Source organism: Sorghum bicolor, chromosome 10, assembly GCF_000003195.3.
Source record: "Sorghum bicolor cultivar BTx623 chromosome 10, Sorghum_bicolor_NCBIv3, whole genome shotgun sequence".
NCBI lineage: Eukaryota > Viridiplantae > Streptophyta > Magnoliopsida > Poales > Poaceae > Sorghum > Sorghum bicolor.
The window spans coordinates 56,188,050-56,214,856 of NC_012879.2; the positions used below are offsets into that span (position 1 = coordinate 56,188,050).

Here is a 26,807-nt window from a genome sequence, read left to right on the forward strand (position 1 = left end):
AAAGTAGTTAGGTCATGAGTGCAACATGGTGACTTCATTCTGCAGCCAGCATTTGCAAAACAAGATGATACTGCTACTATTACTATGAAGTGCTACATTGGCTACATGGGCATGTGGTGGTGGTGCTAAGAGATAATGTATATATGTTTAGATTTTAGAAACTTTCTATTATTCACAAATAGGGTGCAGGGTTGTGTAGCTGCCAAAAAAAATCATAATACTTCACTCAAAGGTACAGCAAATTTTGGCAGAAAAGAGAACAACAACAAAGCGTTTAGTCCCAAGCAAGTTGTGGTGGGCTACCTTATTGTATGCAAATATAGGGTTGCCACACGTCTGTTACCTTATTGTATGCTTCGGCACCTGAAAAATCTGAAGCTTTTTACATATCGTTAAACTTCATATCCAGGATTAACCTTCTGCTGCACATCTCCATAGCTTTCCAGCTCAAGCATGTCATCTATGCTCCCTAAGAACAAGGGCAGCCTCTGGTGCAACTTCACAGGCTGAATGTTGAGGATTCTGTTCTTTCCATCTGACCCTCTACCCCCAGCCTGCTCAGCAAGGAAACTGAGAGGATTTGCCTCATAAACCAGCCGCAGATGATCCCTTGGGTTCATAGCAACCCCACCATATATGAGCGTCCGGTGGAAATCAGCAACCAGTGAGCACACGTAGCGAGCTGAGTACTTCTTCGGATGCTGTCCCTTGCCTTGTCTGATTGTGTCAATGTACTTCCTTAAGCCCTCAGGCCAGTCAAAATACCTAGCGTCATTCACCGAATATATCTGCCCTGACATAATATGCAACTGTAGCTTTTGAGCAAAGGTAAAATCCTGTAAAGGGAATTACTAGAAGATGCAAGTCTGAAACAGGTTTATATAATGAATCAGAGTTGCAGACTCTGCAGGGTTACATCTGTCAGTCTCTAAGTCATAAGAAAATTATTGTGACATTCTTCAGAAGTAACTCATGTTGAGAGTAAAAACCTGTAAAAGGAATTACTAGAAGGTGCAACTTTGAAACAAGTTTATACAATGAAGCAGAGTTGCAGACTCTGAAGCGTTACATCTGTCAGTCTCAGTCATAAGAAAATTATTGTAACATTCTTCAGAAATAACTCACGTTGAGAGTTCTAGGAATCAGTTTTAATAAAACTTGCACAGCTGTGCAACTAAAACTAAGCAATCAGTAATGACTAAGCAACCGTTCAATGTTCAGTGAAGAATGTGGAAAGCAGCAAATTACTAAATACTGATATGCTTGGTTACCTCTAGGGGGTATTTGGATGGAAGGATGTGTAAGGATGAATTCTCCGGTCGACCAATCCAATGTGAAGGCATGGGTACCTGCACCGAAGCTGATACACAAGATGGTGGCAGATGAGTACAGGACATACCCAGCAGCAACAAGGCGAGTTCCACTTTGCAGTGAATTGAGCTGAGCTCTCTCCTCCAAAGGGAGATGGTCCAGCTCCACCAGCCTATTGTAGATCCCAAATATTGTTCCAGTAGGTATGGAGACCTCAATGTTGCGAGAACCATCAAGCGGATCAGTAACAACAACATATGGACCGTCATTAGATATCCAAATGGGAAGATCATTTTCTTCGGATGCTAGCACTGCAACCTTTCCAGAACTTTGGAGCGATGACAAGATGATATCATTCTGAATTCAAGCAAACAGAAAGGATGCTTAACACAGTTTTGCCACCAGTAAAAGAGATATGGTAAAATATTTGAGTGTAGTTCTTGTGGTATGCATAGCAATGGATTCAAGCAAGATAATTTGGTAATGCAAACACCTAACATGGCCTATGTGATTCTGCAATCCAAACTCTATACAGGTGAATTTAACAAGGTCCAGGTCTCTAATCTTTGACCTTTCATATCCTAAATCTACTATGTCAAAGCTATAATTTTTTTGGAATCAACTAGTTAGTTGATGAAGGAAAAATATAAACACAGCATAAAATAGAAGAGATCAAGCACCTTCAGAATTCAGATGGATATTTTGTTATGTATACTACCATACTGCCATATAAGCCCTTAAGATCAGTCCCACAACAATGTTACATCCATAAAAAAAATCACGTGGTTAAATGCGAGAACGAGGCTAGGAACTCAAGAACAAGCGAAGACAGCACGAACCGACAATTCGTCGAGCGGCTTAGGCGCGTCACGCCCGGCCGCCACGGTCCCACGCCCCGCCTTATTAGACCGCGACAGTTCGGCGTTGCCGGGGGACGCTACGAGAGCCGCGATGCGCTTGCATGCGCTCTGGATATGCGCCACGAGGACAGTGAGGTCAGCGGCCGTGCCCGCCTGGCCCATGTGCTCGAGCAGCGTGGGGGGCGACGCCGCCGCGGCCGCAGCAGCCATGTCGTCCGTGGCCGCGGCGAGCGGCTGGCAGACGAAGGCGCGGCGCCCTGTGAACGGAGGGAGGAGTAGGCGGGGTTGTGGCGGTGGCGGCTGACGATTTGAAGTTGGCGGGAGAGGGCGCGGCGGGTGGTGGCGGAGGAGGGAGAGAGATGATAACGGCATAGCTCAGCCCGTGTTTGGATGGTTCCTGTTTGTCGGGGTCGGCGAAGGCATAACTTGGAGGAGGAAAAAACCGATAATGGTTGCATCCAACTGTCGTGTTCCACGTGTAAAAACTCCTGCCTAGGTCGCTTGGCTCGGTGCTTGCATCCTTTATTTTTCTTATCTTGACGACTCAGGCTAGTCTCGGTGGGAGTTTTACCAAGATGTCATGCATATTTATTAGAGCACCATATCAGCAAAACTGTACTTTTTATATGAAACGAAAAGGAGAGAGAAGGAAGTAGTTTCACCATGGTGAAACTCCACGGGCGTTGTTTCCCACGCGGTGAAACGGGATGAAATCTCCACTGATGGCTAAATCGTTTCACCATCTTGCATGTGATCCAATCATTTTGCAGTAATTAAATGCTTTGCTTAGCCTTGGAAACAACAAAGTGAAATCTTCATTGCTGGGGTTATTTCATAGATGGTTTCATTTCCAATCTTGATGACGTGTTGGTATGTGAAACCGTACAGTGACATTGTCCATTGAGACTAGCCTTAAACTTTTTTTTTCTAAAATACACAAAAGGTTTGCGTATTACAGACACGTCGGACGAGGGGGAAGGTTCTTAAGGTATTACAAGCAGCGCAACCTCTCCTGCACTCTACACATCTAACTCATGGATCAGACAACCCAGGTTTCGTGCCCCGGCATTAATCTACATGTCGGCAGTAAACGGCTGCTTAATCAACATTTAAACATTATAAACCCAATGTCATTTAGGCCTTAAATGGTGAATTAAACCATTGAACCGTTTAAACTTTTAAGAATGGTCTAAATGTCTAAACACAATCAAGTTAAATGTGATTAAATGACCTAAATGATCAACTCATATTTAGTTATTAGTATGAGGATTACAACTATTACATATAGTTTTATTTTTTATGTAAAAAAACCTAGGTATTCTATGAAATACAAAGGCATACCCCTAGCTTCGCTATGACCATAACTCGCCCACTAGGTGCTATTTGGATGTTAGGATAGACAGAGATGTAGTGGGATGATACCATGTACAAGGTTGTTTGGTTGAGACATGCAAGGGCAGGGCATCCTATCTGGAAATATTCCTCTCGGATTCGAGCTCAACTTGCCCTGAAAAATGGTGGACGGAGATGTCCCCACTGGGACGAGAGATGCGCACGTGAAGAGCACGAGGCAGAGACCAGTCGGTGGAGTAGGAGAGCAAGGAGTGTCGGGTGGCAGAGAAGGAAACAGGACCAGGCACAGGGGCCACGACGAGATGGCCTCAACTGGTCGTGAGTGGCCACCCCAGCGATGGAGGACTGGCCCCGGGCGTGTTGGAAATTCCGGTCCGGGGAAGAAGAAAAGGAAAAAAACAAACAAATGGACCCCATTTGTCAGTGTGTAATCCCACTTTTGATGCTCTCAGACCAAACAGAAAATGAGCCAGTCCTATCTTTGTTAACCAGACAGAAATTGGAATGGTCCCTTCTTTGTCCCGTCGCAGAAATTACAGACAGAAATATTTCACTCTACCTTGACTCCCAAACAAATGCTACCTAAGGCGTTGTGCCATGGGCAGAGGACGCTAGTTCACCGAACGACAAAGACAAAAGATGAGATGCAGTTTTTGAGGACTTCATGGGTTGGTAGTAATAAAAAGTTAGAAAGATTTATAATTAATAATTTAGAATGAAGAGGATAGACAGATAGATAAATAGACCGATTAATTTAGTATGTTATGCAAACTAAAACAAAATAGAAATGACGTCTCTCGCGGGACGAGCCTCAAAGACGCCACAAGCATCGACTTTGCCACATATTATGACCCGGAAAGGACGTCTGACCCGGAAAGGACGTCTGACGGTCTCCGGCCCCTAGAGGACTGGCTCAAAACTCACCGTCAAACACGCGGTCGGCCAAGTCTAAAATTGCCACAAGAAAGATCGACGACTGACTGACCCAATGCAAGAGTCGTCCAACTTGTCCAGGACCCAACAGATCGCTCACAAATTTACCAAAACGACCACGACCTGCCCACCTTTTTCTTTTTTGATTTAATTTTAGATTCAGATTCTCCTCCAGTTTAGGTTCAAAAGTCATTTATTAGTTTAGGGGCTCTTTTCCCTTCCATGGCACGCATATATGGACCGGCAGTCAGTGGCACTAACCTTCAGTCCCTACCTCTCTCTCCATGATGGGGAGATCTTTCTTGCAAGCAATCGTGTGGTGCAGCACACTTGCAGCAAGAAACATACAACAACTGAACTGTTTGTTGCGTTATGTCGCATGATGTACTCGTCATGCTGCTTAATTTTGGGTAGGGCGCGAGCTAATGTCACATCGTCTAAAATATCGTCGCATATATTCCACACCACAAAGGATGATAGAAGATAGATGAAACGTCATAACATTGCAAGAAAGTCTGAGCCTGCGTGTCACAGCCGACTATTTATAACCGGCGCCCGTATTTGTAGGTTCTTCTTTGCAGAAAAAGACAGGTACTGTTCCAAGTCAATTGTCGGAAATTACAGTTTATATAAAAATAAGTAATACAAGCAAATATGAAATATTCTCAAATCCATCTAATCATGCGAGGCATTGGTGATGCAGCCCTTTCCTTGTTCTTGCGCATGGCTGTGCCCTTTCTTTTGTGCGATTGTCACCTCTTATTTTTCGTTTTTTTGTTCCCATTGCTAAACTAAAATGACAACTATCACTCTCATGTATAAAGCTTGATGACATTTTATGTTAAAATTTAAACTGATCATACAGGCATAGTTGTGAGGATATCCTAATAAGACAGGTAGCTTTTGTAAAGTTTTATTTCACATACGTACATAGGGGTTCATATACGTGCATGTAAGTTGGGCATACATATACACACGTTATATATGTTGCGTTCCTAAGTAACAAGTGCATCAAAAAAAGAATTAGTTTATTCTAATTAAATTATGTTATATCTATAAAGTTACAAAAATAAAAAAAGATTCATCATATCTAATACTCCCTCCGTCCCTAAATAACTGTCGTTTACGCTTTCCGAGAAATAACTTTAATTATATATATATTAAAAAAATATTACTACCTCCATCTCAAATTGTAAGTCATTCCAAGAATCTTGGAGAGTCAAACTTTTCAAAGTTTGACCAAATTTATATGATAAAATAATTATTATTATGATACCAACTAAATATCATTATAATCTTTCTTAATTATATTTTCATAGTATACTCACTTTACGTTACAAATCTTAGTATTTCACTCTATAATTTTGGTCAAACATGAAAATGCTTTAACTCTCCAAGAATGACTTACAATTTGGGATGGAGGGAGTAATATTTATGGTACATAATTAATATCATTAGAAATATCTTTAAATCTAGTTTTTTAATAAATTTATTTAAAGATGTAAATGTTGCACATATATTCTACAAATCGAGTCGAACTTGTGGCACGCATACCAACGGCGACAATTAAATAGAGACGGAGGGAGTAGATCAGTATGCATCAATTAAATCTAAAAATAGATCTTCATATCTAAAAGTTTACTTATTTTATCTATTACCTCCTAGAAAATAATAGATGATTCTAGCGCTATGATCTAATTAAATCAACGACTCACAAACATTTAAGAGTATCATAGCAACACTCATATAAAATATCGTGAATTAGCATATTTCAATTCGTCAACAGCGTGTTTGGTTTGAGAATTAACTTCATCCGGCATAGGTTTACTCCATATGCATTGAGAGTCAGTTCATCCGTCACATTTGTATGGAATGAACTGGCCTTTGAGATTAGCGGCATGCTAGAGTAAACAAATGGAATGACTCGATGACAGATGGCATGGCACGACGACACAAACTAAACAGTATTTTTCCCCGGATGGACTGATCTCTGGCAAACAAAACGCGCAGCAAGTTCTCTGAGGTGGAACCTGTCGTTATACAGAACCCACAAAGGGTTATTTACACTGATTTCTCTACAACCACGTTAAGCCACGTCATTATTTTTTTGTTTCAACCGTTATTTAGATCTTCGATAGACATCGCCACACATTTCGTTGTTTGTTGTCAAAACAGGCTACGCACACGTCACCGCTTGCGCTTATTCCTCTCGCTCTCACGATCTCAGGCCTTCACCAAAAAACCAAAAACTTTTGAAGATTCTCTATCACATCGAATGCATAAAGTATTAGATATAGACGAAAACAAATACTTATTATGCAGTTTGCACTACTACACAACTGTTTAATCGTGACGAGCACTTTACGTTTACCGCAGCGGGCATTGACGTCCGCCACGAATGAAAGGTCACGGTTAATCGTGGCCTCATCGTGGCGGGCGCCTGTGCCCGCTGCGAAAAATAGATTTACCGCAGCAGGCAACATAAGGTGTCCGCTGTGGTTAATCCCATTAACCGCAGCGGGCACCTTATGTTGCCCGTCGTGGTTAATGATTTAAAAAAACAAAAAAAAACTAGACAGGCCCGCGAGCCCATCCAGAGGCCCGACGAGCCCATCTAGGCTGTTGTTGCCGCCGCCGCTAGGAAAACCCTAGCGCCGTCAGTCCAGGGTTGTCGCGGTCGTTGTCCATGGATCTACTTTAATCCACCTTCTCAAATCTGGCTCGTGGCGGCTCCTTCACCGGATCTGGAAAGAGAGAAGGAAGAACAGTGAGATGAGTGAAAAAAGAGGAGGGACGGGAGGAAGAGGAGGAGCAGCGGCGTACCTCATGTCGACACAAAGAGGGATCCATGTCTTGACGCCTTCCCCGCCGTGGATTCGGGCTCCATCCGCACCGCCGTGCTCCGTCCGCGTCGCCCGAGGAGGTGGGCATAGCGAGGAGTGGTAGTAGAGCAAGGCGAGGATGAGGAGGAGCATGAAGGCGACGCCGATGGGGGAGCCTCCCACGCGGTGGACGGCGTCGGGGAACTTGCCGAAGACGGGGAGGAGGAGCAGACCCACGGGGCTCAGCAGCTCCGCCATGGCCTCCGTCAGCGCCTCGCCGCCGTCGCCTAGGAACAGCGGGGCCGCCGCCACCACCGCCAGCAACAGGTCGTGAGGCACTAAATTGAATAATCATGGCTAGCAGCAGCAGCAGCAGGTAGAGACCTTATATATTTGGGCTTCAAAATTTACTGTGACGGGCATGATAGGTTGTCCGCTGCGGTAAATCGATTTACCGCAGCGGGCAAAAGTGTCCGTCACGGTTAATTAAAAGTGTCCGCTGCGGTAAATCGCACGATTTACAGCAGCGGGCAAAAAAAACGCCCGCCACAGAGTGAACAGTAGCAACGTCACGGAAGTTCGTTTCTGTAGTAGTGTTGTCTATAAATCACGAGATAAATTTTTTGAGCCTAGTTAGTCCATGATTAGATAATATTTGTTAAATAAAAACGAAAATGCTACAGTACTTTTTCCGAAACTAAACAAGACCTGAGCTCCAGCTGCCACCATGTCTTCGGCTCCCCACTCAAGATTAACCAACACATCATCACTACAAACGAAACAGACGGGGGCATTTATTTCCACATCGAGTGCTCAGCCACATCACTGCAAACAAACTGTTACCGAAAAAAACCGAACCTTTTCTTGCCTCCTCCATTGCAGTATTCATCCATGAGGAGACCGCCGCTGTCGCGTGGCCTTCTCTCCATTTCTCCGTCCCAAAATAATAATTATTTTTTTAAAAAATAATTTTGATTAAATATATATTAAAAATATTAATATTTATGTTATATTATTAGTATTATTGAAAAGATATTTAAATCTAGTCTTTTAACAAATTTATTTAGAAATATAAATATTACATATATTTTCTATAAATCGAGTCAAACTTGCGATACGAAAACCGAAAACAACATTTCATTTGGGACACGACTACACGAGGGAGTACACCTCTGCGCTGTCCTTCTCTGCCTCCGCATCGGCGCTGGCCTGCCTGTTCACTTGACTGATAAGTCATAGCTAAAAGTACTATTTACTAATTTATTATGAGAGAAAGCCATTGCTGAATGACTGACAGATTCGTCAGCTCAAGCGCACACGTCCGAGGGGAAGAGACGATCCTCTAGTTTTGCCTGGAACAACACACCCCCTTAACAAGATTTATAGTGTTGTCCCTTCACGTATAAGTTGAGTTTTAATATCAAATTTTATGAGGTGGTAAGGGATATCATGAGTTATATTAGAAAAATATATATTATTTTCTGCTAGTATTTTGATAGCTTAGAAACTTTATTAATAAAATATCACTAGAGATACAATATTGTGTAAAAACATGATGATAGAAAATTCATAATGTGTATCTTTCTAACATAAGATATGATGTCCACTACCACCTCACAAAATCTGAAACTAAAACACAATTTATACACAGAGAAACAAAAAGGGAAAATCATTTTAAGGTGTAAATTGGATCAACTAAAATAGTTAGAGAAAGTAAATTGAATCAATTGTTAGTTTAGAGGGTTTATCTTGACACATAAAGCGAAATTGGAGGAAATAAATTTGGCTTTTTCTTTAATATTTTTGTGGCAAGTGACGTATCTCTCAATAACGATATGCTTCGTGATGATCTTGTCATTCTCATTGCACACGAGAAAAATGAGTGCTGCTCAAAACAAAAAGGAAAAAAGGGGAAAAAATCACGGACAAAAGTGTCCAACAAGAGACTCCAAGCCACAGCCTCTACCTCTCACTCTCCCCCTTTTGAGATTCTTTCTCACACCCGATTCGTTTCGATCTCTTCTTCTTCCACCACCTGACCTCATGTTTCCCAGATAAAAAATATTGTCACTGTCATGCTCCTACTTTGAAGTAGTCTCTGCCTCTCTGCAATCTGTATGGCCTCACACCTGCTAGCAGTTGGCTGCTCCCTCTCACTGCCACCTTCCTCTTCCTCCTCCTGTCACCTTCTCTTGCACGTCACATGTTGGACACCAATGCCCCGGACCAAACACCCATTCTGTACGATTCAAGCAACCTCCCTCCCTCGTCATCTCGCCGTCCAAACTCCAAGTCTCCTCTTCGTCTCCTGCGCACCTGCACCGATCAGTTGCAATATATTTCTCTCCCCTTCTCGCAACCACCTACCCCTGGCTTTGCGTGGCTAGTTGCCACCAGACGACGCGATCGACGCATTGCTCTCTCCTTGCTTCAAGTCTTCTTCTTGTTCCCTCCCTCCTCCTCTCGCTGCTGGGGTCGAGAGCGAGGGAGACTGGCCGGCGCGGCGGCTGATCGGACGTACGGTCAACAGTTGATCGGTCGATCGGAAATGGCGGCGAGGCGCGCGCCGTGGCTCGCCGGCGGCCTTGTGGCTGCTGTGGCGGTGCAGCTGCTGATGGTGGCCGTGCCCGTGCGCGGGAGGTTCGTGGTGGAGAAGAGCAGCGTGCGGGTGCTGGCGCCGGAGCACATCCGTGGCCACCACGACGCGGCCATCGGCAACTTCGGCGTGCCCGACTACGGCGGCACGCTCACCGGCGTCGTCATCTACCCGGACAAGAAGGCCACGGGGTGCGACGAGTTCGACACCAAGTTCAAGGCCAAGTCCCGCCGCCCCGTCATCCTCCTGCTTGATCGTGGAGGTCCGCTTCTTCTTCTCTTCAAAAGTCTTAAATTTCTGCCATTCATTTTCCTGAATGAACTAATCTTATGTTTAGCTCTGAAACTGAGTTTCATTTCATCAACCAAATTTTGAGTTGTGCTGGCTTCAAGCCTTCAAGTACAGTTTTGTTCTTTTCTGTTTGGAATGAAAGATTTGTCGATATATTTTGAGGAGTTGAAAAGGAGTTCTCTTGCTTATTATCCCTGTCAATATCATACTCATGTCAGTACTCCCTCTTTTGTTATGTTAACACTCTGTCGGAAAGCATTGTTTAGACAGTGATTATTAAGGTAGAACAGAATGGTTGGTCAGTGAATAACATCAGGGATGGACATGCCATCTAAGTGATATAATATATTAATCATCTGATGCCGATTGATCTCCAACTAAGGTGTCACATAGATTTCTTAGTGCTTTATATTATAATTCAGTTCATCGAGCAGGGGCCATATTATATCACAGCAAACACTTGATGCAGCTCTTGCTGCTCCATTGAGTTTTTTCCCCCGAAATCCGAATAAGCACAGCACTAAACAGTACTCAGTAGTTCAATTAATCAATTCTCACATACTGGGTTTTGCTTATAGTTTTTTTTTTGGAAGTTTGCACATGCTGATACATACCACCTACCATGAACCTGCTAGCAAACAATGACCAATTCATCAGAAAAGAACTCTTAGCTCAGAGTGCACAGTGGAGTATTATTGAAGTCATCTTGCTCTCACTTCCTGTTGATTATTGTTAACTCACATCTCACTTGATCCCACGACCGCCACTCACCTGATCCGACTCCTCCGCCGCCACCACCGCACCAACCAACAGTTGGCGTCGGCGCCAAAGTCATGAGCTTCCTTCATTCAGAGACCAATCTGCTTCACCCTTGCTTTCAAAGCAAAGCGTCCCAAAGCTGAAGTTTCAGTCAACTGTTCACCCAGACTTAATAACCTTGTTAGTAAAAACTATTGCCATTCGTTGGTGAGTTGATGCACGTCCGCCTCGCCACCTGATGCAGAGTGCTACTTCGCGCTCAAGGCGTGGAACGCGCAGCGCGCGGGCGCGGCGGCGGTGCTGATCGCGGACAGCGTGGACGAGCAGCTGCTAACAATGGACAGCCCCGAGGCGTCCGCGGGCACGGAGTACGTCGACAAGATCAACATCCCGTCGGCGCTGGTGAACCGCGCGTTCGGCGAGTCCCTGAAGAAGATGGCGCAGAAGGTGGCCTCCGCCGCCGGCGCGGGCGAGGAGGTGATCGTGAAGCTGGACTGGCGGGAGTCGATGCCGCACCCTGACGAGCGCGTGGAGTACGAGCTGTGGACCAACAGCAACGACGAGTGCGGCCCGCGGTGCGACGAGCAGATGGCGTTCGTGCGCGGGTTCCGCGGCCACGCGCAGCTCCTGGAGCGCGGCGGCTACGCGCGCTTCACGCCGCACTACATCACCTGGTACTGCCCGGAGGCGTTCCGGCTGACGCAGCAGTGCAAGTCGCAGTGCATCAACCACGGCAGGTACTGCGCGCCGGACCCGGAGGGGGACTTCGGCGCCGGCTACGAGGGAAAAGACGTGGTGGTGGAGAACCTCAGGCAGCTCTGCGTGCACCGCGTCGCCAACGACACCGGCCGGCCATGGGCGTGGTGGGACTACGTCATGGACTACAAGATCCGCTGCTCCATGAAGGAGAAGAAGTACACCAAGACCTGCGCCGAGGACGTCGTCACCGCGCTCGGTCAGTTACCTTGCCTGCTGCCGGTGCCGGCAGCCGGCATACTCCATGGATGGATGGCTATGATATCTCGGCGTGCTTTTCTTGACCGTCTCGTGTGGGATTTGTGGAATGGAACCAGGTTTGGATCTCAAGAAGGTGCTGGAGTGCATGGGCGACCCCGAGGCCGACGCCGACAACGCCGTCCTGTCCAAGGAGCAGGAAGACCAGGTTCGTGTTCGTCAGACACAACACAACACGATCTTCCTTTCCTAGCACTATGAATCTATCTATCTTCTGGTCTGGATCAAGACAGAACCTGATCATGATGCTGCAATGTCGTTGCAGATCGGTAGCGGGTCGCGAGGCGACGTCACCATCCTGCCGACGCTGGTCATCAACAACGTTCAGTACAGAGGTTGGTGCTGCTGCATACGTTTTGCTTCGACGCAAAACTCTGCTTCGTCGTTCGTCGTCGGAGAAACTGTGTATGTGCAGTCATGAATCACTTACACGAATTGTGATGATGATGTGCAGGGAAACTGGAGCGGACGGCAGTGCTGAGAGCCGTGTGCGCCGGCTTCAAGGAGGGAACCGAGCCCCGCGTCTGCCTCAGCCATGGTATACGCATACACGCCTAGCTCTTGTGATTCTTGTCCAAGTGTTTCAACGAACAAAATGGAACCGAGACATGGCTGTTGCTGTGAAATCTGAACAAGCTTTCTCTGTCTCCCATGATCGCTTCAGACATCGAGACGAACGAGTGCCTGCACAGGAACGGTGGGTGCTGGCGCGACGAGGCCACCAACGTGACCGCCTGCCAGGACACGTACCGGGGCCGGGTGTGCGAGTGCCCCGTCGTGAACGGCGTCCGCTACGAGGGCGACGGCTACACTGACTGCAAAGGTAAAAGATGGTCTGAAAACACGGCACTGAACAAGCTTTTACGCCATGCGCCATAGCTTCATCTGTCAGCGATATCGTGTCTGTGTGTGCTTCAGCTATCGGGCCGGGAAGGTGCGCTCTGAACCACGGCGGGTGCTGGTCGGAGACGAGAGGGCAACAGACCTTCTCCGCCTGCTCGGTATGTAACAGTAACACGGTCCATCGAATCTCTGATCCATTTGCTCGCATGATCTTCTCCGGTGACGGCCGTCGTTGCTAACCGCGTGCTCGCCGGTGATCATCGCCCGCAGGAGACCGCGCTGACCGGGTGCCGGTGCCCGTCGGGGTTCCATGGCGATGGCCACAAATGTGAAGGTAAACTCTCTCTCCCGGTCCTGAACCATTGACGGCTTTAGCAGAGGGGGCAGGCAGAATCACTGAACTAATCGAGACGTACACTCCGATCCATGTCGTCCTCCAGACCTGGACGAGTGCAGGGAGAAGCTGGCGTGCACATGCCCGGGCTGCCAGTGCAAGAACACGTGGGGCAACTACGAGTGCAAGTGCAAGGGCAACCAGCTCTACATCCGCGGCGAGGACGTCTGCATAGGTAAGTGAGATACAATGTTACATATGGCAGCCACAGCGACCTACACATGTAGATCACAATTCAGACCAGCTATGCATCTGCCATCTGACGGCGGTGACAAGACCAACTTTTTTCTGGACCTGTCACGCAGCTAACAGCATGTCGAAGCTGGGCTGGTTCATCACCATCGCGGCCGTGGCGTGCGTCGTAGGCATCGGGGTTGCCGGCTACGTCTTCTACAAGTACAGGCTCAGGGTAAGCCCATCTGAAAAGGACACATGGTTCATCAGTGAACGCCGTAGAATGCAGAAAAAAGTTTGAGCAGATGGCAATTCGATCAACTGAAAACTCTTCGCCGTTGTGTTGCAGTCGTACATGGACTCGGAGATCATGTCCATCATGTCCCAGTACATGCCGCTGGACAGCCAGAACAACGAGAACCAGCCTCTGCGGCAGCACGACTCGGAAGCTCTGAGGTAACTTACCTTTACTCTGCAGCCAAGTTCAGGACGAACGGATGACACTGGATTCTGATGCTTCAGGCACTGAAAGGGCTGGCCTGACTTCCCTGTGACGTTTGCATGGAGAATCTGCACAGTAAACCTTAGGTTTCCTCCGGCAAGGAGTTGCTGCAGGGCACCAAGCTGCACACATGATTTCAACAGATAATCTGCTGTGATTTCGACGATATTTGCTTCGCTTTTGTATAGCGTAGAAAAAAGAGGACGGTTTGCACAGAGCACAGAGTTGAGCTCTAGTGAGTTTAGACAGGTAGGCATTTTGGCTCTTTTGTAGTCCTGTGGATCAAGAGCCGTGTAAAGTACACACACAGCATTTAGAGAAGGCCTATACGAGCTGTTATACATGTACACATTGTACAGTAGACAAACCGTACGAAGAATTTGGTACTGCCATATTGGTATGTGTTGGAGTTTCACCTTATGATTCTGGTATCTTGCTTCCATTCCCAGAGCAATACACTGCACGAAAAATAAATAATGTGTGAGAAAGTGACTGCAAAATAACTGGTCCAGAAACGGGAATGTGGCCCATAGCACAAGAAAATATATCAAACATGATTGATTCGAACTGTAAAGTGTAAACCCATACACAAGAAAAGAAACTGATTAGCTCTTAACAGATTTTCATACCCAAGGAAACATAATTCGGTAAGCACGACAGTAAAGCCCGCATCAGGAAATTGACAGGGAGAGAAATCTCGCAAAAGAAATAGCCATGTTTGTCAAACTAACATCTCAGCGAAAGAGAAAAAAACATTGCATGGACTGGGCATCACATCTTCTCTGAAAACAAAGACAGCCCTTCCAATCTCCTTGGCGGATAAATAAGATGGTTACAATAGAGTATAAGAGGCCTTTCTACATGTATTGCTCTGAAACTATGCGAGTAAACTTGTCCATGAATTGCCATTTCTTGATAAAAGCCTAGCCAGGACAGAATATTAAGAAAAACAATCATAATTTTATGACATCAGTAATCCTATTGTGGAAGAAGAAAAGGAGAGTAGTAATCAGTAGGAAGCAACTAAAAGGCAGCACAACAAAACATCTCTTGCATTATCAATTGATGTATCTATCTACGCAAGACATGTTCCAGTACCATGATATAGAAGATCACTACACCAGAATAGTGAATATTGACGATACTCAAAGAAGGGAAAACATTCGAGGTATCATGTTAAACAAGACACAAAGCAAAGATAATTGTTTATTGCAGTTAACTTAAAGTTTGATGTGCCAATTAAAAAGCGTCTCAAATTCGTTAAAGAAACCTGGCCACTGGTTAAACACAATTCATGTTACTCATGATTCAGGATCAGAAGTTGAATGACTAAAAATGCAAACATATCAAATTGAGCCACTGGTACTTTTGAGGAATGTTCAGAACACAAGTTGTCACAAGAAGGCAAACCTTAAGAGATAGTAGAGTTTTTATCAGTAAACCACTTTACTGAAGAAGGGATGCTTTCTGGAAAAGTGCTAGAACCTCTTTGTAGCTCCTCTTCTTGTTGTTTTGCAGTCACAACATCAGGTTCACGGTACATATCTATGAGCAACTTCATATGGGGTGCTCTAGCCATTAAATGTATCACAAATCCCTGATAGTGAACAAGTTAAAATACTTCCCACAAAAAATCTTGTATTAGCAGCAGGCTGAATACAACCATGAATGTATGCATGAACTAGTTGGTATATAACATATGAACTGACACAAAATGTAACGAGATGTTGTAAGGACTTCCATAAGTGGAGTAAAATTTGAAATATAGAACAAGGCATCTAATAAAGACGATCTTTATATGAGCTTCTGTTGTGTAAAGTTATGTCTGTATATCTGAATAAAAATCTACCAATATACCTAAAGAAACAGAATTGCTATATGCTAGGGGCCTGATTTTTTCTTAATTTCTCTCAGGCCACGAACTAGAGCCGTTGGATCTTCATCGTGTGGCTCCTGTGTCATGTTCAACCTGCATCATCTTCTTCTGACGTGTGTGGTTGCAACACTCGCCACTGCCTCCTGCCAGCTTGCCCTGTCCACCCTGGACTCCTAACCTCCGTGTCTGGCCCCACTCTGCCCTAGTGCCCTTCGCTGCTCCACCCCTGCACCTGCCTCCTCCCCTAAACCCCTTTCTATAGATGCACCATACAGCCAACCCCCAAAACCCACCCTGAACCCAAACCCAGAGGCAGCACATGGAGAGCAGCGCCTGAAATCGATCCCAGTTTCAGGTGCCTGTAGTATAGAGATGTGCTAAAAAGATAAGAGGCCAGCCTGGATAAATTTTATGCATAGTAGTTAGCAGAGTTATGACCACAAAGACTAGATGGGCAACAAAATTGTAGACATTCGTAAACAAGAGTAACACTGTGATTGCAACCTATGTTGTTCACATGTACTTTGTTCTTAAGCCTAAAAGGCCGTTGCAGGTAATGATCATCTAATATTACCATCCACCCATTAGCTGATTTTGTATTGTAATTTGTAACTGTACAAAAATGGCTTCATGTAACACTGTTATGAAGGCTTGGAATTGTCTAATGCATCCCGAATTCAAGTGACAACAAAAACAGCATATACGAGCACAAGCATTTTTTAGGGTAAACATAAAACTGACAAGGTCAGTTCAAGAAATTATCTCCCATACTTCCTGGTTCTGGAAGCAACTATGAAGGGCTTCACATTCTGAAGCATCTCCTCCAATGACATTTGGTGGTTTCTCATCAATATCAGGATTACCAAAATTCACATGGTACTCTGGCTCAAATTCGATCTGCATGCACAAACCCACAGCAACAAAAAAAAAACCTATCAGGAACCTTACAGGCACATCCAGATTGAAGAACTCTACAGAACCCAAAAAGGTTCTGCACGCACCATGTTGATTGTGTGACAACTGACAAGCCCCGAGGTATGCATCCTATTGGATATCTGCCGCCACCACGCCCTCCGCCATCTTCGCCGGTGTGGTCCCCGCCGCCCAGGAGTTCATTCGCCCGTTTCAAGGCTTCCTGCAGAAATAACTTGGCACTTCGATTGCTGCACGCCCGGAGGCGAGGGCGGCTGGGCGGCAGCCTGCTTTGCTGCCTCGCGGCGCCGGATGAACCGGTACTCCTCCGGAGGCTTATCGGCCCGCGGGTTGCTGCGTCCGGGGACCCCGTGGCCTGCGCCGGAGAACTGGAGAGTCCAGGGCGGCGGCGGAAGAGGCATCGAGGCTCGGCGGCTCCGATCGGGGAGATGAGGAGCGTTGTGCGGTTGTCGAAGCGCTTGGTGAAGGTCGGCTGCTCAGGGGGTGGCGGCGGGCATTGGGAATCCACGGCCACGAACCACGCCAGAGAACACGGCGAAGGAGAAGGACGGGATGGTGGGGAGGAGGGAAGCACAGACTCCCGCGGCGACGGCTGACTGATGCTGTGGCCATGGAGGGATCCGCGACGTCGTCGTCGGAATTCGGAAATGGGCCTACCGGGAGCGTGCGGATTTTGTGTCTAGACGATCTCTAGCCAAATTTTGATGTTTAGCTATTTTGTAAAATATACAACTTTTTTAAAAAAGAAGAGATCCACAACAGCTTTGTTAGAGCATCTCCAAGAGATTAGCCAAAAAGACTAGTTACTAATGTAGCTACTCTCTAAAATAGATTTGACAAAAAGATATTATAGTACTCCAACAGACTCTATAAAAGATGGCTAGTGAGGTAGACTATCCAAAAATAGAGAGCGAATAAGGTGGGATAGAGAGCTGCTAAATTTGAAGAGTCATTTACAGAGTCTGTTGGAGACGTTTTTTGTTTAACAATAGCCAAATTTATCTTTAGAAAATGATTTGGCTAATCTCTTGGAGATGCTTTTATCAGATAGCTAGTGTCAGTGGTTGGCTATATATGACCAACGAAAATCAAGGAATAGCAAACTTTCTATTTTACAAAACTAAACAGCACATCTGTTGGAGCTTATTTTTCTGTTATACAAGTTCTAAAAAGCCTTCATAATAAAAATAGCAAAGCTGTTGGAATTGCTCTTAGTTCTTCTTTTTTTCAAAAAAAAAATTTGGGTTTTGTTCCATCATTTTATAAAATGAAACTAAACACTATGGAATTTTTTTGGCAAAAAAGTGGTTAGGGGGTGTTTAGTTCAAAAAAATACAAAATGCAAAATGTCAACTATTTTGGAATGGTGGAATGTAAATGCCAAAATTTTTAGGGTCGTGTTTAGTTTCATCCAAAATACAGAATTTATTGTCTCAGAGCATCTCCAAGGGCTTTGCAAACAAACTTTGCATTGCCCTATTTGCAAAAAAGAGTAGAAAATACCTCTCCAATGGTTTTGCAAATAAGGTTTGCATTTTGGTTAACTTTGCAAATAGAGTTTGAGGCTTTGCATATATGCAAACCTTCCCACCACTTTGCATCTACAATTCCGGCCTTCCACGTCGGATTTCGTCCCCCCGCACCCTCACCCCGCGCGATTTCTCTACGCCCGTCCGCCCTCCCTGCCACGCGCGCCCGCCCTCCCTACCGCGCGCGTCCGCCCTCCAGCTGCCGCGCGTGCCCGCCGTCCCTCCAGCTGCCGTGCGCGCCCGCCTTCCCTACGTACGCGGCCACGGCGCGGGAACGGAGGTGGACCTTCCCTCGTGGGGACCTTCTCTCGGAGGAGGACGGAGGTGGTCGGAGCCGAACGACGACGGCGACGAACGCGGCCTGGGTTGGGCGGCGACTGACGCGAAGACTTGGGCTAGGCGGCAACTGGGGCGACCTGGCCTGGGCGGCGACTGACACGCACGACGTACGTTAAAATGGCGCGAAGGGAAAAAAAACACGCGGGCGCGATCGGTGAAAAAAAATTCAGGGGTGGGTTCCACACTTTGGGTTTACCAAGTCTAAATGCAAAGTCCCTTGGAGTTGGACTATTTTTAGACTTTGCAAATGAATTTGGGACTTTGCAAACAACGCTAAATGCAAAATTTATTTGCAAAGTCCCTTGGAGATGCTATAAGAGCCACTTGAGGATCATTTTGGGGTTTTTTTGGCCTCTTGAGGCCAAAATCTAAAATGGAGAACAAACACCTTTTTGCTAAAAATTTTGCATGGTGTTTAGTTCCATTTTGCAAAATAATGAACCAAAACTCAATTTTTTTTGGAAAAAAGGGGAACTAAACACCCCCCTTATTCTCCATTTTAGATTTTGGCTTTAAGAGGCAAAAAAACCAAAATGATACTCAAGCCTTGGTTACTTCCAAATTTTTTTGTAAAATAGGAATAGTAGCACTTTCGTTTGTATTTGACAAATATTGTCCAATTATAGACTAACTAGGCTCAAAAGATTTATCTCGTCAATTCTGACCAAACTATGCAATTAGTTTTTATTTTCATCTATATTTAATACTCTATGCATACGTCTAAAGATTTGATGTGACGGGGAATCCGAAAAGTTTTGCAAAATTTTTGGGAAACTAAACAAGACCTCAAGAGGCTCTCATGAGGCAATAAATTCTACATTTTGGATGAAACTAAACATGACCTTGAAAAATTTGGTATTTTGCATTCCACCATTTCAAAATAGTTGGCATTTTACATTTTGTATTTTTTTTTAAACTAAACACCCCATTTGTTCCCAAGGCTTGTTTCAAAGGTGATTTTCTATTTTCTAAAAATAATAAGCTTCGTATCTCCAACAACTATGGGAATCTCGGAGGAGAGGTCATCACACTACTAGAAGATAATGTATCCATGGAGTTCTCCTGCCCGACCATCACCACCACTAGTGCTAGTCTCATCCGTGTGACTGCGTCACCTAATCTACAACAGGACGCATATTAAGGTAATGATGGAGTACAGCTGCATTATTGCTAAGGCCTACTGTGCTTGCATTAGTGTTATTCAACCTAGGATAGTTGGGTGGAATTGGGCCTAGAGCCACTAGGGCCATGTAGGGATAAAAACGGTTCGGATACGAACAGATATCACTGATATCATATTTGTTTTCATATTTTTGGTCGGATTCGGATTCGAATACGGATAATGTCAACAATATCGGATAAGATATGATTGGATGTCGACATCATAAATATACGATTACGGTATCGGATATTAAACGTTCGGACTCGGATGCGGACAGATCTCAACCCCTCTAAACGAATTCGGTCTCAAATACGGTCGGAAAATATCCGTACCATTTTCATCTCTAGGGCCATGGCAGGTGTAGCCCAAAGAAACTCTTTAGTATCACGTTGGACCTAATGTTTAGACTTCGAGTTCAGCACAAAGAGGAAAGAGGAAAGAGAGTCTCTTGCGAGCGCCAGGTCTATTCCACTCATTGTTGTGATATCAGGACTCCGCTCTCTCTATCGAACACTAGGGCTTGCCGCCGGCTGCTATCCTCCACCAACCTATTGGGGCATATATTATATATAGAAAAAGTCTACATAACCTCCCAAACTATCTAAGGTGGAATACTTCACCCCCCAAACTATAAAACCGGATATTCTACCCCCTGAACTTTCAAAACCGGTCAAATAACCCCCTCGAGTGGTTTTAGAGGGTGGTATTGTCTTTTTCTTTTTTATTTATTTCCGCTGAATCTTTGAAAAATCATAATAAATCACAAAACAATCATAAAATAAAAAATTCAATTTTGTTGGACTCCTGATGAGTAGATCTACATAGTGAATATATAATGTAATATACTTTAGTACAAAGTTTTTTCTGTAGCTTTAAATCTATGTTTTTCTGTAATTAATTAGAATAATTCATATATGTAGTTCCTATGGTCCAATTGTGGTAAAATTTTTATGGTAGACTCATTATTGAATGCTTGAACTATGGTAAAAATTTCATACTCATTGGATCACATATAACTTAGTTATAGATAAAGCATAGATTTAACAAGAATAAAGCTAAATAAATCTATAACTAAATTTTACTTGATCCAATGGATACACAACTTTTACCATAGTTCAAGCATACAATAATGAGTCCACCATAAAAAATTTACCACAATTGAACCATTGGAACTACATATATGAATTATTCTTTTTAATTATAGAAAAACATAGATTTAAATCTACAACCAAAACTTTGTACTAAAGTATACCATATTATATATTCATTGTGTAGATCTACTCATCAGGAGTCTAACAAAATTGAATTTTTCATTTTATGATTTTTCTATGATTTATTATGATTTTTCAAAGATTCAGCGGAAATAAATAAAAAAGAAAAAGACAAAACCACCCTTTAAAACCACTCGAGGGGGTTATTTGACCGGTTTTGAAAGTTCAGGGAGTAGAATATCCGGTTTTATACTTTGGAGGATGAAGTATTCCACCTTAAATAGTTTGGGGGGTTATGTAGACTTTTTCCTATTAGATATGTTTTGATAGTGGCTCCAGGCGTCAAAATTGATGAGTGTGTCTATGATTGTTTCAAAGTCCAATCCAAAATACGACATGTGTCTATACAGTTAGTGAAACGACCTAGATTTTTTCACAAAGGGGAAAATCCACAGATTCGAATTATAATGTGATAATTCAGAAATTGAGCCATCACATTATCGTATATCAGCTGTTATCATAGTCATACATTGTGAAAAACAATATTACAACATATTTACCTTACAACTCTTGGTCAACAAGCCTATTACATCGTTTTTCTAGCGGAAACACACGCGGGTCTTTATCAGAGTCGATGTAGCGCGTCAGCGTTGAAGGCTCCTCCTTCACGGGCAATCATCAGAGTCGGCGTAGTTTATCAGCGGGCGTAGCCTTCATCTCCGAACCAAACTTGAGCGCAGGAACGAGACCACCTAATCCTTTTATTCTCCGTAGTTATCGTCATAGACCACGTTCAAAACCTGCTAAACAATTTTCAGTACGATTTGTACTGGCCACTGGCTCCCACCCTATGCTTTTGCGTATGCTTTGTGGTATGTGGAAATGCAAAGGGTATATCAAAGGCCTATATATATGGTTGTAGTCTTCCTATGCAAGTTCATCAATATTTTATAATAATAGTTCATCAAGTTTTATTCCATCTCATCCACACATCCATCCATCCATCCCATCACACACATCTCACCACACTCTCACTCTCTAGGCGGCAAGTACGACTCCCGCTCGTGCCTTGCCTCAACGGCCAACGCCGGATCCAACACAAACCTAGGGGAAGGTAGAAAGGACTCCTCTCACTAGTCAAACGAAGCGGAATATAGGAAAGGTCCATAGCCGAAAAGACGGCATATGTATCGATCTATCAACCAAACTCTGCAGAGGTTTACACTAACCACAAGATCACCATCATCGACGATCCGGCTCATCTAGGCTGATACCGGGCTGCCTTCCAACTAAATACGATGCCACCCTACCACTCAGGACTGGGGCCACATCGGAGTACCACCGACATGCTGAGACTGTGAGGCGTAGTATCGGGCCCCCAAAGGTCACTACGCTGTATTAGGAGGGTGTGGGTCCTCATGCCCGTACCTCCCTACACTATCCTCTATCAACCTAGTAGTAGTGGCACCGCACTAGCTGGTCGTACATCCGTCCCGCACCATAATAAGGTGAGTGGCGTGTAAGGCTTCCTACGAACCAGTTCTCAGAACATGTCAGTCCTTAGGGTAACCGAACAGGACATCTTCACGAGGGCCAACCGATGCCCCGCTCGACGGGACATCCAGCTACCCCGTGCTAAACAGCACCTATCTCGGTGCTTCGTCCCACGAAGACACTCCACCCCGGGACCTCTCCCTGTCACATGTACCCGCCACAGGTATCTCTCATGGAGAACGCCCAGGTAGCATCCTCCAGCAAGACTTGTCCCAAGACTCGTCGTAGATCCTACTCGGTCGACTCAACCCTCACCACACACCCAAGACACACGCCAAGATCTCCCCGAGTCCATTATCCATTTCTTATCCAGTTATTGGCACCACGTGCCTTACCCACTCACATCCAATCCTCCACAATGTATCACATCAGAGATATAATGCGTAGTAGAAGCAGTAGCAAGTAGTATGCAAGCGTCTATCCTAACAGCGGGTGTGCGAGGGTTATAGGTTGCAACAAGGCAATGGCTCACAAGCATTTCTACCATGCAACCTATCTCAGTTCATTTGCATAAAAGTAAAGCACTAGCATCTACGTTATTGCATGTCTAATAGGATTCTACGAGGTTGGGTGAGACGTGGCACCTGTTGAATGTCATTTCCAAGATCCACTGTTCACTTGTAGTTGTACTTATCCAAGGTATTTATTCCATCCGCATGCCCTTCCTTCAACGGGTCTTGATCCAATCAACGCTAACCCCGTAGCAACTACCTCGTAAGTGACAAACAAGGCGAAACAATCAAACCACTAGACCTCGAAAGACTGCGAAAAGAGACGTCAAAACACTGAGGAACAACTACACTAGAAGAGCAACGAAAGGAAAATGTCTTAGCCCTCTCAGTGGATGTCTGATCCCTGGGCTAAAAGAAATGGAAATGGTTGTTTACTAAGTACAAGTCAGAGTCTTAGCCTAGCCGGTACTTCCCGGGTCGATCGTGTCGACCTGTACAGCTTTAGTAACAATGGCGTAGACCCTAACTTATTCTAAGTAAACACCACGACTTACGAACTTTCGATCCAAGCATCACAGAGATCAACGGGGATCGAAAGGACTACAAGCATGAGAAGTTCCGGTCTCTCTTAACTCGTAGACCATTATAATTGACGAGAGCTAAGAGAGGGTGGAACAGTAGAGATAGAGACGGGTGGTCTACTCCTTCCAATACTCAGGTCATGGCAAGAGACGGGGCATAAGAGGGAGTGACACACAACAGAACACGAGTGCTCAAGCTACTTGTAGGGTACCACAACCTAGGTGCACTAAATGCACTAAGACATCACTAAGGTTCTTAGCGGTGCGGTTGCACCGCGAGAACCAAAGAAATGCTACGATTGATTAGGTACAAGCATACAAGAGTTTAAGCACAAAGAACCAAAAGGCAGTAAAGAGATACGAAATTCATCTTCCTTTGACCCACCCGCCATAGCAACAGCGGGAATCGTAGAAATGGAATCAAAACATCAAACAAGCAAAAGGGCTCAATTCGCATCTTACTGGATCGATGGGGATTGAGACCAAGAGAGAAGAATGAAATCACACTCTTCCAACCAACACGCCATAGAACGAAAACGGTTGGTTAAAAGAGATACGACCCCACAATCTACTCCAACTCATAACACTTCACGACCTAGGTGCTTTTGAATCGGCACAAGGTCATTCCTATAGTTCCAGACGATGCGGTTGTCATCGCGGGAACTAGGGGAAATGCCCGGGTCTAGGTGGCATAAGCATACGAGACAAATAAGATAATCGTGCGAGAAAAATAGGTAAAGCCCGATGGTCATGGCGAGGCAAACTCGCGTCCATGAGCTTCACCTAACGAGTTGGCTTCCGACTGTCCCACAAAGGTTGTCCCCTAATTCGTATCCCACTAGACAAGATCATGAAGGTCTCGAATGGTGCGGGTAAGAACCGCGTCGATAACGACATCGAGTCCACGATGGCCATGTCCGAGGGACGGGAATAGGAGCTAACGAGCGTAGCGTGACGAAGTCAACTTATCACGGGGAAATGAGTTACGCTCGGCATCGCGATCACGGCGGGACGTACCCACGACCGAAATGATCAAATGTATTATGATCCCCCGACCGGCTCGAAGGCACGATCCAAAGCGACAAGAACCACACACAACCCGCAAGAACAACGCATGAAGAACCACAACACAATGACTGGCAACACAATCGACGCTAAGACAACACGGAGTAGCACATTTCCATAGCAACAAAAGATGGATAGGTAGACAAATAGACCGGCACGAAGGCACGACACATGCATGGATAGATAGATCATGTACAAATGATCGATAACGAAATGATGCACGAAGGCACGACACATGCATGGCGAAGAGTGGCACAGGGCTCTGACGTGTGCACAGCAGGGCTCATGCTCCCCTGCGACAGTGGTAATTACGGCGCAAAGGCCGGACTCAGATAGGAGCACATCGATAATGTGAAAAGGAAAGCTTGGGGTTTCGGTTACTCACCAGCGACAGCAAGGAGCTCCGTGTGAGGTGGTACTGCTGCTGCAACGGTGGAGTAGGGCACCGCGGTGGCTTGGTGTAGCAGCTGAGATACTCGGGCGCCGTGGTCGTGTCCGCAGCCGAGGACGGCTGGTACCGTTCGCGCGACCGGCCGTGGCTGTGGCCCGGCTCGACGGGGCAACAGGCGGCGTCGTGGCTCCGGGGCGAGCCGAGGTGCAGGTGCGCGGGGGCGAGGGCGCGTTCCCGGCCACGGAGGGGTCTGCGTGTCGAGACGACGCTCGGGCTTGGCGGCGATGAGTGCGCGAGGGCGAGGCTTGACGTGGCAGGGTGGAGCTCGGAGCAGAGCGTCGTCGTGGGCAGCACAACGTCGTGGACGAGGAGCTCGCGGTGCAGGGGGGGCTTGGCGCGCGGCGTCGGTGGCTTGGAGCAGGGCACGTTCAGGTGCTGGTCGCGGGTGCGTCGGGGCGAGGTCGCGGCCGCGGTCCTGCTGCTGCTCGGCGTCGCGACGAGGAAGAGGACGGTGGTGCGGCCGTGGCTCGACTTGGCGAGGACGACGCGGGGGCGACGGGGCACGAGCACGACGTCGTGGCTGCGGGAGTGCTGGGAGCCGGAGGCGCTACGGAGCTTCGGGGCGTTGGCATTGTCGACAAGGTGCCGTCAAAGATCGACGTCGTGGCTCCTGCGTCACCGCGTCGGGGCAGGGGTTTCGAGGCGTGGCCGAGGCGAGGTCGAGGTCGTGGTCGCGGCTCCGTGTCACGGTTTTGGGCTCGGCTCGGCAGGGCAGCAGGGCGAGGCCGGTGGCGTTGGCGGCGGACTACGGCGCCGGGGTCGCGGATGCGGTGGTCGGCGTGGCTCGGACGTGGGGACGGGCGAGATGACGAGGATGGCGGCGCCGATGGGGAATCGGGCAAGGGTAGCGGCGACTCCTGTTTTATAGCGCGCGCGAGGGCTAGGGTTCTAGGCGGTCTTGGCGTCTGTGCCGTTGATGTGACGGCCGGGACACGCGGCGGCCGATGCGAGATCGGGGGTACGGACGCCGAGGCAGGGGTGTGTGGCTCCTCCACATCAGGTGGCGGCGGCAGGCTTGGGGAGAGGCAGGGGCGCGCGGCTTCCTTCGCTAGGGTTGGGGCTGGGGCGCTGGCTGCTGGGCCGGCCATGACTTGGGCTAGACCAAGGATGGGCGGATGGGCCGCGAGGTAGGCAGAGTGGTGCTGGGTCGCTGGGCCTCAAGTGCTGCTTCGCGCGCGTGGGCCGAGCGAGGAGAAAGTCTACTAGGCCTTAGTGCGCGGGATGGGCCTGGGCATGAGCTGGACTGCAGGAAGGGAAAAGAATGGAGAGAAGGAGGGAGACTCGACCCAAGAGGGTAGAAAAGGGGTTTTCCATTTTCGACTAAGCACAATGGAATGAAAACAAAGGAGTTTGGAGAAGGATTCGAAAAGAGATCGGATAAAATCCAATGGAGTTTTGAGAATCACTCCAACGGAAAAGTTGAAAGGGAATTCTCGCTATAGATTTGTGTACTCCAAACCCTAAACTCGACGAAAACCTAAACCGACTCAAGAACACCGACACTCTCCTGCAAACAAATCTACCTGTATGCTACGATTCGTTAGTCGGTTAGTCTTGAGTTAGACCTAAAAACTATATGCTTCACACGATTACAGGAAAAATTTTAAAAAGCTCGTATTTTTGGTTTTCGTAAAAATCTAGGATGTTACAGTTAGAGCAATACACTCACACACATTTACATAGTCTGATCCCAAATCTAATTGGAATGTACAATGCAATCAGGGTGCATAGCCTAATCCAAATGATTTGGAATGGACGACATGGCATTGAATAAATCTTTAAGCGATGAGTTAGTGGTGGAA

At 46.3% G+C, this 26,807-nt stretch overlaps 3 protein-coding genes across 3 annotated transcripts; 1 reads left to right on the top strand and 2 right to left on the bottom strand.

The window, feature by feature from the left end:
- On the bottom strand, window positions 113-2,584 carry LOC8069388 (fructose-1,6-bisphosphatase, chloroplastic). Its single transcript, XM_002438760.2, has 3 exons — window positions 2,151-2,584; window positions 1,272-1,668; window positions 113-793 (listed from the first exon to the last, which is right to left on the bottom strand). The coding sequence occupies exons 1-3, from the start codon at window positions 2,541-2,543 to the stop codon at window positions 393-395; spliced, it is 1,191 nt and encodes a 396-aa protein (XP_002438805.1). The 5' UTR covers window positions 2,544-2,584; the 3' UTR covers window positions 113-392.
- On the top strand, window positions 9,411-14,278 carry LOC8069390 (vacuolar-sorting receptor 6). The gene is made up of 12 exons (XM_002437369.2): window positions 9,411-10,137; window positions 11,170-11,880; window positions 11,999-12,087; window positions 12,205-12,274; window positions 12,394-12,477; window positions 12,604-12,762; window positions 12,858-12,940; window positions 13,053-13,116; window positions 13,223-13,351; window positions 13,482-13,585; window positions 13,700-13,806; window positions 13,873-14,278. The coding sequence occupies exons 1-12, from the start codon at window positions 9,483-9,485 to the stop codon at window positions 13,877-13,879; spliced, it is 2,262 nt and encodes a 753-aa protein (XP_002437414.2). The 5' UTR covers window positions 9,411-9,482; the 3' UTR covers window positions 13,880-14,278.
- On the bottom strand, window positions 18,366-26,093 carry LOC110431187 (proline-rich protein 36-like). The gene is made up of 3 exons (XM_021449914.1): window positions 25,752-26,093; window positions 24,940-25,560; window positions 18,366-18,611 (listed from the first exon to the last, which is right to left on the bottom strand). The coding sequence occupies exons 1-3, from the start codon at window positions 26,091-26,093 to the stop codon at window positions 18,366-18,368; spliced, it is 1,209 nt and encodes a 402-aa protein (XP_021305589.1).